The sequence below is a fragment of the Phacochoerus africanus genome, chromosome 15 (assembly GCF_016906955.1).
Source record: "Phacochoerus africanus isolate WHEZ1 chromosome 15, ROS_Pafr_v1, whole genome shotgun sequence".
In the NCBI taxonomy this organism is placed as follows: Eukaryota; Metazoa; Chordata; class Mammalia; order Artiodactyla; family Suidae; genus Phacochoerus; species Phacochoerus africanus.
Genome location: NC_062558.1, coordinates 74,287,139 through 74,301,980, shown reverse-complemented (window position 1 = coordinate 74,301,980; position 14,842 = coordinate 74,287,139). Strand labels below are relative to the sequence as shown.

General features: G+C 51.7%; 1 protein-coding gene across 3 annotated transcripts in view; it reads right to left on the bottom strand.

Moving 5' to 3' along the window:
* The window catches only part of PALD1 (phosphatase domain containing paladin 1), a 99,399-nt gene that overhangs the window by 37,622 nt on the left and 46,935 nt on the right, over nucleotides 1–14,842 (bottom strand). For all 3 annotated transcript variants that reach the window (XM_047760503.1, XM_047760502.1, XM_047760501.1), the window contains exons 2-3: nucleotides 4,362–4,575; nucleotides 1,021–1,123 (exon numbers count right to left, since the gene is read on the bottom strand). In XM_047760503.1, the coding sequence (XP_047616459.1) occupies nucleotides 1,021–1,123; nucleotides 4,362–4,546 (288 nt within the window). In that variant the 5' untranslated portion in view covers nucleotides 4,547–4,575. The remainder of the gene's footprint in view (nucleotides 1–1,020; nucleotides 1,124–4,361; nucleotides 4,576–14,842) is intronic.

The window sequence follows — 14,842 nt, the reverse complement described above, 5'->3', positions numbered from 1 at the left end:
GCTGCAGTGGCTACAGAGAATACAGGAAAACACTACCCAGGGATCAGGTAAGAGCAGGAGGGACCAGAATGCTTCATTCTGGGGCCAAAGGAACCACAAGGATATCTCATCCGCCTGTTCGCTCATCTACCTATCCATCACCGCCACCCAGCCAGACCCTCTTTTAACAAATACAGTTTAGGGAGTTCCCGTCGTGGCTCAGTGGTTAACAAACCTAAGAACCATCAGGTTGCAGGTTTGATCCCTGGCCTTGCTCAGTGGGTTAAGGATCTGGCATTGCCGTGAGCTGTGGTGTAGGTTGCAGACATGGCTCAGATACCACGTTGCTATGGCTGTGGTGTACGCTGGCAGCTACAGCTCCAATTCGACCCCTAGCCTGGGAACCTCCATATGCCCCAGGTGTAGCCCTAAAAAGACAAAAGACAAAAAAAAATACAGTTTAAGCATCATGATTATCATTCATTCATTCATTCACTGACTATTTATTAAGTACCTACACTATACCCAAGCACTGTTCTAGCGCTTGGGGTATTCTAGGGCCTTGCAGTGAACAAGATGCATGAAAAGCCATTCATCCTTGTAGACTAGGAGATATTTAAGGGGGGGGGGGAGATAAACAGATAGATCTATCTAGATAGATCTACATCTATATCTGCATCTCTATCTACATGCCAGAGAAGTTCTGAAACTTCAAAAGAGAATAGAATGGAGATTTCCCGTCTGGGGCAGCAGTCTGGGGCCCCGGGGGCTTTCAGACTCCCATCTCTGTTCGTTCTCCCTGGTGCTCTGAGGGAGCGGGGGTGGGCAGGCCGGGGACCAGGCAGGGAACAGATAGGGCTAGAAGAGCAGGGGGCTCTGCAGAGCAGGAAGAAGAGATCCCCAGAAACCAGGGGGTAGGGTGAGGCAGTAAGGGGACACTGGGAAAAAGCAGGAGTGGATTAGGGAGGAAGCCTGTGAGGAAGGTGGGTGGGACAGGTGGGAAGAGGCTGGAAGAGGGAGAAGGGACAGGGCCCACCTCACCTGCACCAGGTAGTGCTCCGGGGTGGAGTCCGAGAGCCGGCCCAGTGTGTAATGGGCTTTGAGCAGCTCATCGTGGATCTGGAACTCCTCCTTGCAGTTGTACCTGCCAGGGGAGGGATGGAGACTGAGTTGGACAACCGCATGGCCAGGGTCCACTCCTCCTTCACCAGACCCCACCCCACACCACTCCACTGATTTATGGCAGAGGCTGCCCACTGTTCCCCAAATCCACTCTCCCCTTCTTCCTTGGCAATAATACCCTGGAATTGTGACTGGAACAACCGGCTTCAGACTACATGTCCCAGCCTCCCTTGCAGCTAGAGTGATCATGTGATTCAGTTTTGGCCAATGGGATGTGAGGAGACATGACATGTGCAATTTCCCATCTATTCCCTTAAAGGGAAGGCAGGAAGTAGGTATTGATGGTGGCAGGGCAACAAGAAAGGAGGAGCCTGGCTGCTCATGGAGCAGCCGTACCAGTCTGGAGTATCTCCTGGACTTTTGTGTAGAGAGAAGCTTCTGTCTTGCTTAAGGCCTCCTGAAATGAGGGTTGCTTTGGTTCTCGGTGGTCCCTCCATCAGACTCTCTCTGAGAACAACCCCCCACCAACAATCCCACAGGACAGTGAGATGGTTCAGGAAACAGACTTTGGGGCCATGCAGCTTGGGCAGGAGTCTAACCCTCCCCTTGATGACTCCATGGCTTTAATTACTTGCTCTTTAGTGTCCAGCAATTCCCACCGTCTAAGGGCTGCTGTGATAAGACAATGTGCTAAGGAAGAAAGTGCTTAGTTAGCCCAGTGCCTCAGGCATAGAAAGCATTCAGTAATCCAATTAGTATTACTAGTGGTAGTTCTGCCTCTACATGGGGCCATTTCAAACAAAACCCAGATTTCTGTAGATGCTAAACGGGGCAGGGGTGGGGGGGGTGTCCTGTGCATTCAGACCCAAAACAGCTTTTGTGCTGATTATAACGAGAAAAAAAAAAAAAAAAAAAAAAAACAAACAGCCTCCCAGAGTCTTCGATCCAGGGTCTGACCCTCTTTATAAATCAGCTGCCTTTAGGAAAGGCAGGGTGCTGGAACAAGTCGGGTGGGAGAACTAGACAGGAGTCCAGAGACCTGGGGTCCCTTGGCCACTTGTGCCTCCATCTCACACATGACCCGTGGAGGGCAAATCCCTCTGCCTCCCTGAAACTCAGTTTCTGTACGTAGATCCGTTTTCACATCAGATCGAAAAGGTATTAGATCATGGAGTTCCCACTGTGGCTCAGTGGTAACAAACCCAACTAGTATCCACGAGGACACGGGTTCGATTCCTGACTTGGCTGAGTGGGTTAAGGATCCGGTGTTGCCATGAGCTGTGGTGTAGATCGAAGACACGGCTCAGACCCGGCGTTGCTGTGGCTGTGGTGTAGGCCAGCTGCAGCTCTGATTCGCCCCCTAGCCTGGGAACTTCCACATGCTGCGGGGGTGGCCCTAAATAAGATGAAAGAAATAAGGAAGGAAGGGAGGAAGAAAGGAAGGAAAGAAAAAGAAAGAAGGAAGGAAGGAAGGAAAGGTATGAGATCAGGAGTTGGAAAACGTTGTCTGCAAAGGACCAGACAGTAAATACCTCAGGCTTTGTGGACGACTACTCAGTGCTACCCTTGCAGCCCTCAGCATCCACTGACAAGATGCAAATGAATGCAAGTGGCAGTGTTCCAATAAATCCTTATTTACAAACACAGGAGATGGGCCAGATTTGGCCAAAACCACATAGTTTGCCAGCCACTGTGCTGGCTGATCTCTAAAGTCCCTTCTACCTCAAATAAGCTATAACCTAAGAATCACTGTGTCATGGATGGCTCTGGGGACGCACAGGACCACTGAAGTGGATTTTTATAGTAGGCCGGAGACTGTTCTGAGCCATATCACATCTAAATATTTTGAATGTCATCCCCACATACCTTTTTTTTTTTTTTTTAGGGCTGCTCCTGAGGCATGTGGAGGTTCCCAGACTAGGGATCAAATTGTAGCTGTAGCTGCCGGCCTACACCAGAGCCACAGCAACACAGTATCCTTAACCCACTGAGCAAGGCCAGGGATCAAACCTGCATCCTCATGGATCCTAGTCAGATTCATTTCCACTGAGCCATGACGGGAAATTCCACCCCCACATATCTTGATAAGGAAACAGAGGCCTTGAGAGGGAAAAGTATCTGCCCAAGGTCAGAGAGGGAGGGAGTGGCAGAGCCGGGCTTGGGACGCATGGTTCCAACACTAGAGACCCAAACCTAGTTTCGTCATCTGCTAGTCCAAGGACTACATAGCAAGTCCCTTTTCTTTAAAATCTTTTCTGCTCCCCTATCATGAGAGCAGCAATGTATTATGACTACAATGCCCCTGTCAGGCCCCAAAGCCAGCAGGCCGGATTTATCACTCCCACTCCTCAGGTTTCCATACACAGACAGCCCCACCTGCTACGTCTCTGCCTAATGTTTATGCATGGCACATATTTAAATCTTAGTTCATCAGGTCCCACTTCCTCCGTCCTGAGGGGGTCCAGAGTCAGGGGAGCTCAGTGGGCAGATGGGATGGAAGACAAGAGTTCTCGACGCACCAGGAGGCGGATCCAATGCCCCTTCTGTCTCCTAGCCTCAGGCTGCCAGTATTCACTCCTTCACTGGCCTCAGAGGACACATGCAGCGTGTCCGGGTCTCTCAAAATATGGGGCAGAACAAACCCTCGGTCCCCCTAGGAAAGTTGACCAACAGCCTCCAGCTTTTTCAGCCCAAGGCCCTTTAATAGCCTGGGGTTAACCTCAGTTTTGAACCATAATTACAGGTGGTGGGGGATAAAAAAAATCTAAATTTTATGCATCAAAGTATATAAACTTCCTTTAAAAATGTTTAGCCAAACTCTACTCTCAGGAGCACCCGCTGTGGGGCAATGGGATCAGCGGTGTCCTGGGAGCCCTGGGACTATGGTTCAACCCCTGGACCAGCACGGTGTGGCCCAGATCTGATCCCTGGCCTGGAAACTCCATATATGGCAGGGCAGCCAAAAAAAAAAAAAAAAAATTTACTCAACAGGGTGCCCCCATCCAGGCAATGCCCCCTCTTCATGTTCCCTAGCCATGTGGACATGACAAATAACATGGGCTAAGAGACCTCTGACTGACACTGGCTCTACCATCTACTTGCTGTGTGACTCCAGACAAACTGCTTCACCTCTCTGGATCTCAGTGTCTTCATCAAGGAACAAGGTTTGGAGAACTTAAGTGCTATAAGCCACCAACCCTCCCAGAGGCTCCCCCAGCCATGTCTTCTGGGGACATGGTCACACTCGTCCGGCCACTCACGTGATCACGACGGGGGCCACCTTGTTGGGGATGATGGACTTGGCCTTACTGTTGGGCAAGCTCGCGGTCTGGAAGGAGTGGACGCTGAGTGAGTGCCGACCATCCATCATGCTGCCGTCCTGGAGGCCCTCAAAGGGGGTGCTCGCTGAGACTGTCTGCTGGGCTGTGCTGGCTGTTGTACCCATAGTCTGCTGGCGGCCTCAGGACCCAAGACCTGTGGGGTAAGAGGGCGCGTGGTCAAGGAAGGGTGGGAAAAGTCACAGCAGGAGGGACCTAGGCCGGAGTTCCCATTGCAGCGCAGTGGAAATGAATCCAACTAGCATCCATGAGGACATGGGCTGGATCCCTGGCTCGCTCAGTGGATTAAGGATCCAGGGTTGCCATGAGCTGCACTGCAGGTTGCAAATGTGGCTCGGATCCCACGTTGATGTGGCTGTGGCATGGGCTGAGAGCTGCAGCTCTGCTTCTACCCCTAGCCTGGGAACCTCCATATGCCATGGGTGCAACCCTAAAAAAGAGAGAAAAAAAAGCGGGACCTAGGCCACCCCTCACCCCCACCCTATGTACAGAGTCTGAAACCCAGAAAGAGCCAGCTCACCGTGCAGCTGAAGACAGAGGTGGGTCCTGCTCCCCCCATCACCCCCACCTCTGCACTGTGCCCAGTAAAGCACATGTTCACCGAGTCCCTACTGTGTGCACAGCCCTCTGCGCTGCTGCTTTGGGGAAAATTATGGACATGGAGCGACAAGACAGCGTAGCCCCTGACCCCCTATGGTTTACACTCCCTCCCCTGGCAAAGGTAAGACAGGGAAGGGTTAGCCATCCCGCCCCTCTCCCCGGCCAGGCCTAGGGCGCTAAGTGGCTGGGTCCTGGCACACGGAGGGCAGAGCTTCCAGACAGGGAGAAGTGGAGGCTGTCACCGAGTGAGAGGCAGAGGGAAAGTCAGCAGAGGATTTGAAGAATTTAGATGAGGTGAAGGATTTGGATGGGAACGGGAGGCAAAAGGACATTCTGGCTGTGAATGTCACCAACAGAGGCCAAGCGAGTCCAGACTGGGCAGGTTCTCAGCAAACCAAGGATACAAAGAAAGCGCCAGCCCCTGATCTCTACATCAATAATCTGAGCATCGTCAACAACACCTCAACAGCAAAGCTTCTGCCCGACATCTGGCAGCTGGGCATCCCAGTGGACTCACAACTCCCCCTGCAGGGCTTGCTCCTGGGGAGGGTTAAGGACGTGTGCAGACTGGGCTGTAAGGGTGTTTTGGTGGTAGCAGTGTTGTTGATAGTATCCAAACACTGGAAACAACCTGCAACAGGGGATTTGTTGAATACATTACAGGACATCTCTAAGGTGCAATGTTAGCTTGAAAAATACCACACTGACTGACATGGAAGGGTATCTAGGCAACAGGAATGGAAGGACCAGGATGCAAAGCGAGTACAGCCATTTCATTTTATTTTATTGTATTTTGCTTCTCAGGGCCGTACCCATGGCATATGGAGATTCCCAGGCTAGGGGTCCAACTGGAGCTACAGCTGCCAACCTGTAACAGCAACTCCAGATCTTAGCCTCGTCTGCGACCTACACCACAGCTCACGGCAACGCCGGATCGTTAACCCACTGAGCAAGGGCAGGGACCGAACCCGCAACCTCATGGTTCCTAGTCAGATTCGTTAACCACTGCGCCACGACGGGAACTCCAATACATGGATTTTAATACACGAATGTGTATCAGGAGAAAAGCCTGGGAGGACACCCATCAAGATGCTAACCTGAGTCATCTCCTGGCGATGAGATTAGAGACCATTTTAATTCTCTCCTTTCTCCTTATTTGCATTTTCTATAATTTTTTTCCTCTGATCACTGGGTAATAAAACCTACTTAAGAGAAATAATAGAGTGGCTGAGGAAACAGGCCAGGAGAGCTGCTAAGAGCTGGAAGAGGATGTGGGAAGACTGGCTCAGGGGTCTGAGAACCAGGGCCACTGGGAAAGGAAGGGGCTGAGAATTCCACAGGGCAGACATGGGAGACAGAAGCTCACAGAACTTTCTGGGAATCCAGCAGCAGCGGGCTCCACATGGCACTGATGGTCCAGGATCAGGAGAGGGAGGGAGCGACCTGCCCCGCCAGCCCCTATCCCTACCTGGACCCTGAGCTGGCTCCACTCCGCAGAAGCAGAGTCCTTCTCTGAAGATTCCCACCCCCTTCCAAGCTGCCCTCAGCCATCCACACTCACCCCCACCCCTGATCCCACTCCCACCCCTGCCCTCTCATAAGCAGCAGCAGCACCTCAAGAAGTCAATGGTGGGGTCAGGGGTCATCATGAAGCCTAGGCAGCAGGTAGGTCTGAAGGCTGAGTTCACAGTGCCCTCTCGCCCCAGACCCCGAGTCAAGAGTTCCTGGTCCTGAGGGGAGCGCTTCCCACGCCTCCCGAACGCACTGACTGCACTCGGGCTCCCAGTCCCCACGGCCACCTGGACAGCTCCCTATCATTCCAGCCCTCCCTGCTGGAGGGAGCTGCCCCCTCCCTCTCCCGTCTGGAAAGGGCTCTCTGCGGCCCAGCCTTGTCAGCTTGACAACTCCCAGCAGCCAAGGGACGGCTCGGCTAAGACGGGCGCCTTGGGTTTATAAGAGTCTCATCACGGCTCTCCACACCCAGGCCAATTTCTCTCTCTCTCTCCTTGGTGGAAGATGGAAGGAATGAACCTCTGTTCCCAAACAGAAACAGAGGCGCTCAGAGCGGCTAAGGGGCTCCATAGTGGATCCCCAGCTGAACATCAGCAGGGCCAGAACCTTCTTTCCACTTCGCCTGCCGTGGTGGACCCCCGGCATGGCTCACCAGTGTTCCCCAGACCTCTCTCAGCAGTCTGGGCCAAGGAGGCGTGGGTGGGAACAGCCACCTCCAAGAAGAGGGGCACAGCGACAGTCACTGAAGGAGGGGGTGATGGACATGGGAAGGGCCTATGGGAGGCAACAGCTGGCTACAGCTGCCAGGCCAAGGCTGGGCCCTGCTCGAACAGGGCTGGGCCTGACACCTCCCACTCCCCTCCCCCACAGCTCCAGCTCTGGCCGTCCTCTGCTCTCTCGGGCTCCACAGGCAATGGCAGTCCCAGCTAATCCCCGTAAGGACAGCTGGAAAATACAGATGTGCACAGCTGCAGGCTGCAGCGATGAGAGAAGGACCGTATCCTCTGAAAGTTGACCTATTTCCCAAATGTCTAAAGGCGGGTGAAACCCCAGGCTTCCCAGGCTTCTCAGTCTGTAGCTCTGCCCCTGAAACCTCCCAAGCCCTTCTGAAGTGAGCCTTGCTAACACAGGGGGCTCCATCCTGCTGGACATCCTGCTAGGCAATTTACTTTTCCTCTCTGGGCCTCCGTGTCCCCAGCCATAAAATGACAGTGACAGATGGGATGGTCTGAAAGCCCTTTCCATCTAGCCAAGTGGATCTGGCTACTAAGATTGGCAGTCTGACCATCTGTGACCAGGGCCGGGCAGGGATGTGGGTGGGGGCCCTAGTGTTCAAACCTCTGCTATGGGGAGGGTGGGGGAGAGACTGGGATGAGCCCAAAGAGTAAGTGGGGTGGCGGGGAGGTGGCTATGAGCCAGGATGATGTGCAAACAATTATGCCTATTTCCCTAACTTCTAACTAAAACCTAGCATTTTCTTCAATCATGAATGAAGGCCAGAGTTCCCACTGTGGTTCAGCAAGTTAGGAACCCAACTAGTATCCATGAGGATGCGGGTTCAATCCCTAGCCCTGCCCAATGGATTAAGGATCTGTCATTGCCATGGCTGTGGTATAGGCCAGCAGCTGCAGCTACAATTTGACCCTAGCATGGGAACCTCCAAGATGCCATAGACCCTAAAAAGCGAAAGGAAAAAAAGAAAAAAAGAAAAAAAAAGGAAGGCCAGCCCTGTCATGTCACGGAGTCTGGGACATGGCCACCACTGAGCTCAGAGACATTTTTGCATCACACAGCAGCTGGGCAGGTTCTGGAAACGGGGCAGGCACTCAGCACGCCCTTCACATCACTGTAATCAGACCTTAGCTCCTTGCTCCCCGACTGCAGATGACAGGACTGCACAACTCTGGACAACTCTGTGCCTGGTGGTCTCGGGGCCCCACATCGGATCCCAGGTTCTCACGACTGCATCTCACTCAACAAGTGTGAAGAACATGACAATCCAAGAGGCAAACCTAGCCTCACCTTAGGAAGCCAGCTGTAGGGAAGCTGCCAGGCAAAGTGGGGTTCTCAACACCTGGGACAATCAAACTAACTGCCATGGCTCCGAGTCCATCGTGCTAGGCAGTGTCCTCAAAGGCATGCCCCAGCTGAATGTCTCCATCAAAGCTGAGCAACACCAGCCCTTTCCCTGGAGTGTCTTTTTTTTTTTTTTTTTTGGTCTTTTTGCTATTTCTTGGGCCGCTCCCACAGCATATGGAGGTTCCCAGGCTAGGGCTCGAATCGGAGCTATAGCCACTGGCCTACGCCAGAGCCACAGCAACGCGGGATCTGAGCCGCATCTGCGACCTACATACACCACAGCTCACGGCAACGCCAGATCCTTAACCCACTGACAAGGCCAGGGATCGAACCCCCAACCTCATGGTTCCTAGTCGGATTCATTAACCACTGAGCCATGACGGGAACTCCACCCTAGTGTGTCTTTAAAAATAAAATTTAGGAGTTTCCATCATGGCTCAACAGAAGTGAATCTGACTAGCATCCATGTGGACGCAGGTCTGATCCCTGGCCTTGCTCAGCGGGTTAAGGATCCAGTGTTGCTGTGAGCTGTGGTGTAGGTTGCAGATGCGGCTCAGATCTGACATTGCTGTGGCTGTGGTGTAGGCCACTAGCTGCAAGCTCCCATGCGACCCCTAGTCTGCGAACTTCCATATGCCGCAGGTGCGGCCCTAAAAAGACAAAAAATAAAATAAAAAATATAAAAATAAAATGTAACCTTAACTTAATGGATTATCTCACGGACTCAGGAGCAGATATTACAACTATACCAATTTTGGTTTAGTATATTGACAGCTCTCTCAATAAAATGTACTTCCTCTGTAACACCATATACTTAGTTTTGTCTCTTTAAAAAACCCCTTCTCTGAGAAGGGATTGATGAGCTTCTGCCATGTTGCTAGAGGGGCTCTTGGTAAATCAGAAAAGGGAACCAGTTCGCACAGTGGCTCAGCGGGTCAAGAATCCGACTGCAGTGACTTGTGTAACTACAGAGGTACAGGTGTGATCCCCAGCCCAGCACAGTGTGTTAAGGACCCAGTATTGCTGCAGCCGTGGCTCAGATTCGACCCCTGGCCTGGAATTCCTATATGCTAGATGCAGCCGAAAAAGGAAAAAAAAAAGGTAACCCTTGCTTTAAGGGAAGAACATTCCTGCCCCAAATACAGGTGCTGGGTGCTTTACAATATCCAGTTCCCCCCACCACCACCACCTACAACCTCGAAAGGTCCAGGCTTCACTGTGTCCATTTTCACAGTGAAGGACAGCTGGTCTTTGGTAGGTGGCAGCATCAGCTGGCCTCCCTGCCTCTTCACAGCTGACCCTGACAGCGAGAGCACCCCACACACGCTCCCTCGCTCCACACGAGAACGTGCCATCCTCCTGACCCTGGGCAAGTATATGGCAGTTGGTCCTGAGAGAAAATAAACCGCCCTTGGGAATCCTTGGCAGAGAAGTAGCCTCATTTCTCCAAAAAGAATCAAACTTCAGGAGTTCCCATCGTGGCACAGTGGAAACAAATCCAACGAGGAACCATGAGGTTGTGGGGGTTGTGGGTTCAATCCCTGGCCTCACTCAGTAGATTAAGGATCCAGCGTTGCCGTGAGCTGTGGTGTAGGTAGCTGCGGCTCGGATCCTGCGTGGCTGTGGCTATGGTGTAGGCCAGCAGCTGTAGCTCCAATCTGAACCCCTAGCCTGGGAACCTCCATATGTCATGAGTGCAGCCCTAAAAAGCCAAAAAAAAAAAAAAAGAAAAAAAAAGGAAAGAAAAAAGAATCAAACTTCAGGAGCTGGACTATTAGCTCCAACTCCTCAACTGACTGCCTGACTCTACAGCATAAACACCCAGCCTGCCGAAGCAGTGAGCCCCTTGTCAATGGCAGTATTCAAGCCAAGGGGTCACGGCAGACAACCATTCTGGGTCCTAGAATAGGGGATGACCCACAAGAGGTTCAAAGCTGATTTCTAAGGCCCCAGCTCTAAACATCTCAGGAGCCCAAGTCCATTTCTTTTCATATGGTTCTTGGTAGAAGTGAAACGTCAGCATCCCTGTCTCAGTTTCCCCATCTCTAATACAAAGCTCACAGTACTCACCCCCCCCAATTCTTTTGTGTGTGTGTCTTTTTTTGCTTTTTTAGGGCCACACCTGGGGCATATGGAGGTTCCCAGGCTAGGGGTCTAATCGGAGCTGTAGCCACCAGCCTACACCACAGCCACAGCAAGACTGGATCTGAGCTGAGTCTGCGACCTACACCACAGGTCAGGGCAACGACGGATCCTCAACCCACTGAGTGAGGCCAGGGATCAAACCCACAACCTCATGGTTCCTAGTCGGATTCATTAACCACTGAGCCACAACAGGAACTCCAAACTGTATCCTTAAAATGGGTGATTTTTTTCATACGAAGTTTGCCTAAATAGATCTTTAAAACAAGAGGAGGAGTTCCCTGGTGGCCTGGCAGTTAAAGACTCGGCATTGCCACTGCTTTGGCTCAGGTTCAATCCCTGGCCTGGGAATTTCTGCATGCCATGGGTGAGGCCAAAACATTTAAAAATTTAAAAATAAAAACAAGAGGAGTTCGCCCCTCTCATCACATGTTCCTCCCTAGCTCCACAAGCTACCTCCCTGGACCTCAGTTGTCACATCTCTGAAATGGGGACAATAGCAGTACTTCCCCTGTGGGGTTGAGTGAAGGTTAAATACCACAGTTGACCCTTGAACAACTTGGGGGTTAGGAACGCTGACCCTCCAACAGTCTAAAATCTATATATAAAAATAAAATCAAATCTATATATAACTTTACAGCCATACCCACAGCTCTGCATACAAGAATTCAACCAACCACAGATCATGTAATATTGCAATGGGTACCTAATGAAAGGTATTCATGTGTAAGTGGCCCTGTGCAGTTGACACCTGTGTTGTTCGGGGGTCCACTGTACACATATATAAAGTCCTCAGAACAGGGCCTGGTCAGTGAGTGTTTCACAAAAACCAGCCAGTACCACACCCTGCAGAAGTGGGGGCACTGATCAATCAGACTCTGGAGCTGGGCTGGCAATATAGTCACCACCAACTGCGCGTGGGTGCTGAGCCCTTGCAGTGTGCCTGTTCCACAATGGGATGTGCTGCACAGATAAAATACGCACTGGCAGAGTTCTCTGGTGGCTCAGCAGGTTAAGGATCCAGTGTTGTCACTGCTGTGACACAGGTTCGATCCCTGGCCCAGGAACTTCCACATGCCAGAGATGCAGCCTACATAAATAAATACATCAAAATGCACACTGGATTTTGACAACTTAGTGTAAAAAGTGAAACATCTCAGGAGCAACTTATGCTGATAATGTGTCAAAAGGATAATATTTTGATGTATTGGGTTAAATAATATATGTGACTCAAATTTAGTTCAACTATTTCTCTTTACTTTTTAATATGGCTATTTAACATGACGCATGATGAAACTAACACAACATTGTAAACCAACTTTACTTCAATTAAAGGACATGTGGCTCACTTTATACAGGTTTCCCCCATTTTTCAAAGCCTGTGTGGAGTTCCCATCATGGCTCAGTGGTTAATGAATCCGACTAGGAACCATGAGGTTGCAGGTTCGATCCCTGGCCTTGCTCAGTGGGTTAGGGATCCAGCATTGCCCTGAGCTGTGGTGTAGGTCGCAGACTTGGCTCGGATCTGGTGTTGCTGTGGCATAGGTCAGCAGCTATAGCTCTGATTGAACCCCTAGCCTGGGAACCTCCATATGCCAAGGGAGCAGCCCTAGAAAAGGCAAAAAGACAAAAAAAAAAAAAAAAAGCAAGCCTGTGTAACTCTATTTGCTTTAACAAAAGACATACATTAGCAACTCTTCACTAACAGAAAGGAACCTAGAAAGGACTTTGCTTTTACCAAAGCAAAGTGAAAAACAAAAACAGTGTTGAGTGTTTGTTCTGCAGGAACCTAAGTTATGGAGAAAATGCACCTCCAGCAGCGGGAGCGGCCCCGCCAAGCTCCTTTCCAGGAACCACACTCAGATCTCAGCATCCAGCCCCAGAGCGCTGACCTGTGTGGGTGAGCATCTGTGCTTTATCTAACTTATGTTGTGCACTGTTAGCAAGAGGTGCCCTAAGGTAACTGCTTCTCTGCTCTATGCCCGTTTCGGCTCACAAAGCTTTCATAGACTCCCTCAACTTTCAGACACCAGGGGAAGCTATGCTCCCGTCGGACAGCACGGCCGAGTCTCAGGTCTGCTGTGGTCCTTGAGGGACCCCCTCGGTCAGCTCTGGGTCCTTAGAGTTGAGCCCAATGCCTGTTGCAGGTGAGAACTTAACAACCTTCTGTTGGAGGCATGAAGAAGCCCCAGGTAAGCAGTGCTAGCATTCTCACTACGGATAGAAAAGTGAGGGCCCCCAGTGTCCTTATACCTGGTTGGGGATACCGTGGTTTCAACTCTATGTGAAGCGCGGTCTCTGGGGGCCAGAATTTTCCCATCTCTACCACATATTAGTTGCATAGCACATGGCTTCACTTCTCTGTATTCCTAACTATAAACTGAGGACTGTAACTGTACCTCCGTAATTGGATCACACAGGAATGAAACAAGTGAACGTGTGTTTAAGACAACACCCACCCAGCCCTACACCCAGTCCAACACCCCACAACAGCACCATCGGTATCACCACAGGCCCCGCCCTCCCTGCACAGGCTCCCCGCCTTCTCCACATCCCCTCCTTGCAACCACTGGTACCAGATCTAAACCTTCCGAGACAGGACCAGGGCCATGCCCAGAGGCTGCCTATAAAAGGAATGTTTGAGGAGTTCCCTGGTGCCTCAGAGGGTTAAGGACCTGGCACTGGCACTGCTGTGGTGTGTGGGTTTGATCCCTGGCCCAGGAACTCCCACATGCTGCAGGCACAGGAGAAGGAAAAAAAAAAGAAAAAAAAAAAGAATGCTGTGGAGGAATAAGTGTGCTTAGCCACTCCTGGCTCACATCCTGGGCAGAGAGGCGCTGGGCCACAGCAGCAGCCCTGCTCTGGTAACACACAATTATAATTTTCCCCGTGTTGCTCTGTCCAGTAAGCCACCTAGGGAGGTTTCAGTCTGCTCCTGGCCTTAATCAAGACTAAAGGGCCCAGCTCTACTCAGGGGCCTTGGGCAAGTCCCCTGCCTGCTCTCAAACCACACTCATAGATGAACCATTTGCACCCCTAGTTGGCCCAGCTGCTCTGCCATCACTGGCCCCTGGCCCCTAAGGAGACGACTACATGGCCTCTAGGAGTCTCTCCTTCCCTCTTTCCCCCCAACAATCCACCCTCCATGCAGCAGCCAGAAGGATCTCGAAAGCCCCAAATCTCTTCACTGGCCCTGCTTAGCTGTTTGCTCTCTGTCAAGTGGGAGTCATAAACCCTGTCTCGCCTCTGGAGGTTAAGGGCTGTTGACAGTAGCAGAGACAGAAAAACCACAAAAACACAAAAAAGCCCAGCAGGCTGTAGGAACAGAGTAGTTATCATGGGAACACAGACGACCCCAGGCAGGGGGCACTCAGGCAGGGGTCATGTCATTTCCTTCCATCACACTGTCACATGCAAACCTCTAACCCGGCAGACAGGCCACCCCACCCCATCCCACCCCCGCCACAATGCCCCATGTCCTCCTCCTTCCAGCATGTCAGGCCCTCTCCTCATCATGAAAGCTTCACACCCACCACCCTTCCGCCTGGAATGCTCTCCGGCTCGTCCATGTGTCTGCCCCTTCCTGTAGCCTTAGCTCAAATGTCCCTCCTCAGAAGCCCCTCTGAGGCCCTGGTGATGCCGTCTACCCACACCACCCTCCCTCAGTCCTTCTCCAGCTTATGACTCCCTTTTATTTCTCCATCACCTCACAGACGGGATTCTGTGTGTAGCAGCAGCCTCCCTGACTTCCCAAGAGCAGGCTGGTACCTAATTTGTCCAGGCCATGGCCCCAGCACCAGACGGCTCCTGGGCCCCAGGAGCTGAACAGCATCTGCAGTTTTCAGGACTCACAGAGGAGCGCCAGGCACCAAGCAGCACATCTCGCACCCCACCCACCTGGTCTGCCCTTTTCCCCCACCCTTCCACACTCCACTCATCCTTAGAAATTAAAGCCCAGCTCCACCAGGAAGCTCTGCCAGACAACACGCCCACCTTCCTTCTCAACTCCCATAGCCTATTGTGAGCATCGCAAAATGAGACACTCCATTCCCTTCTGCTGCACACTGTTC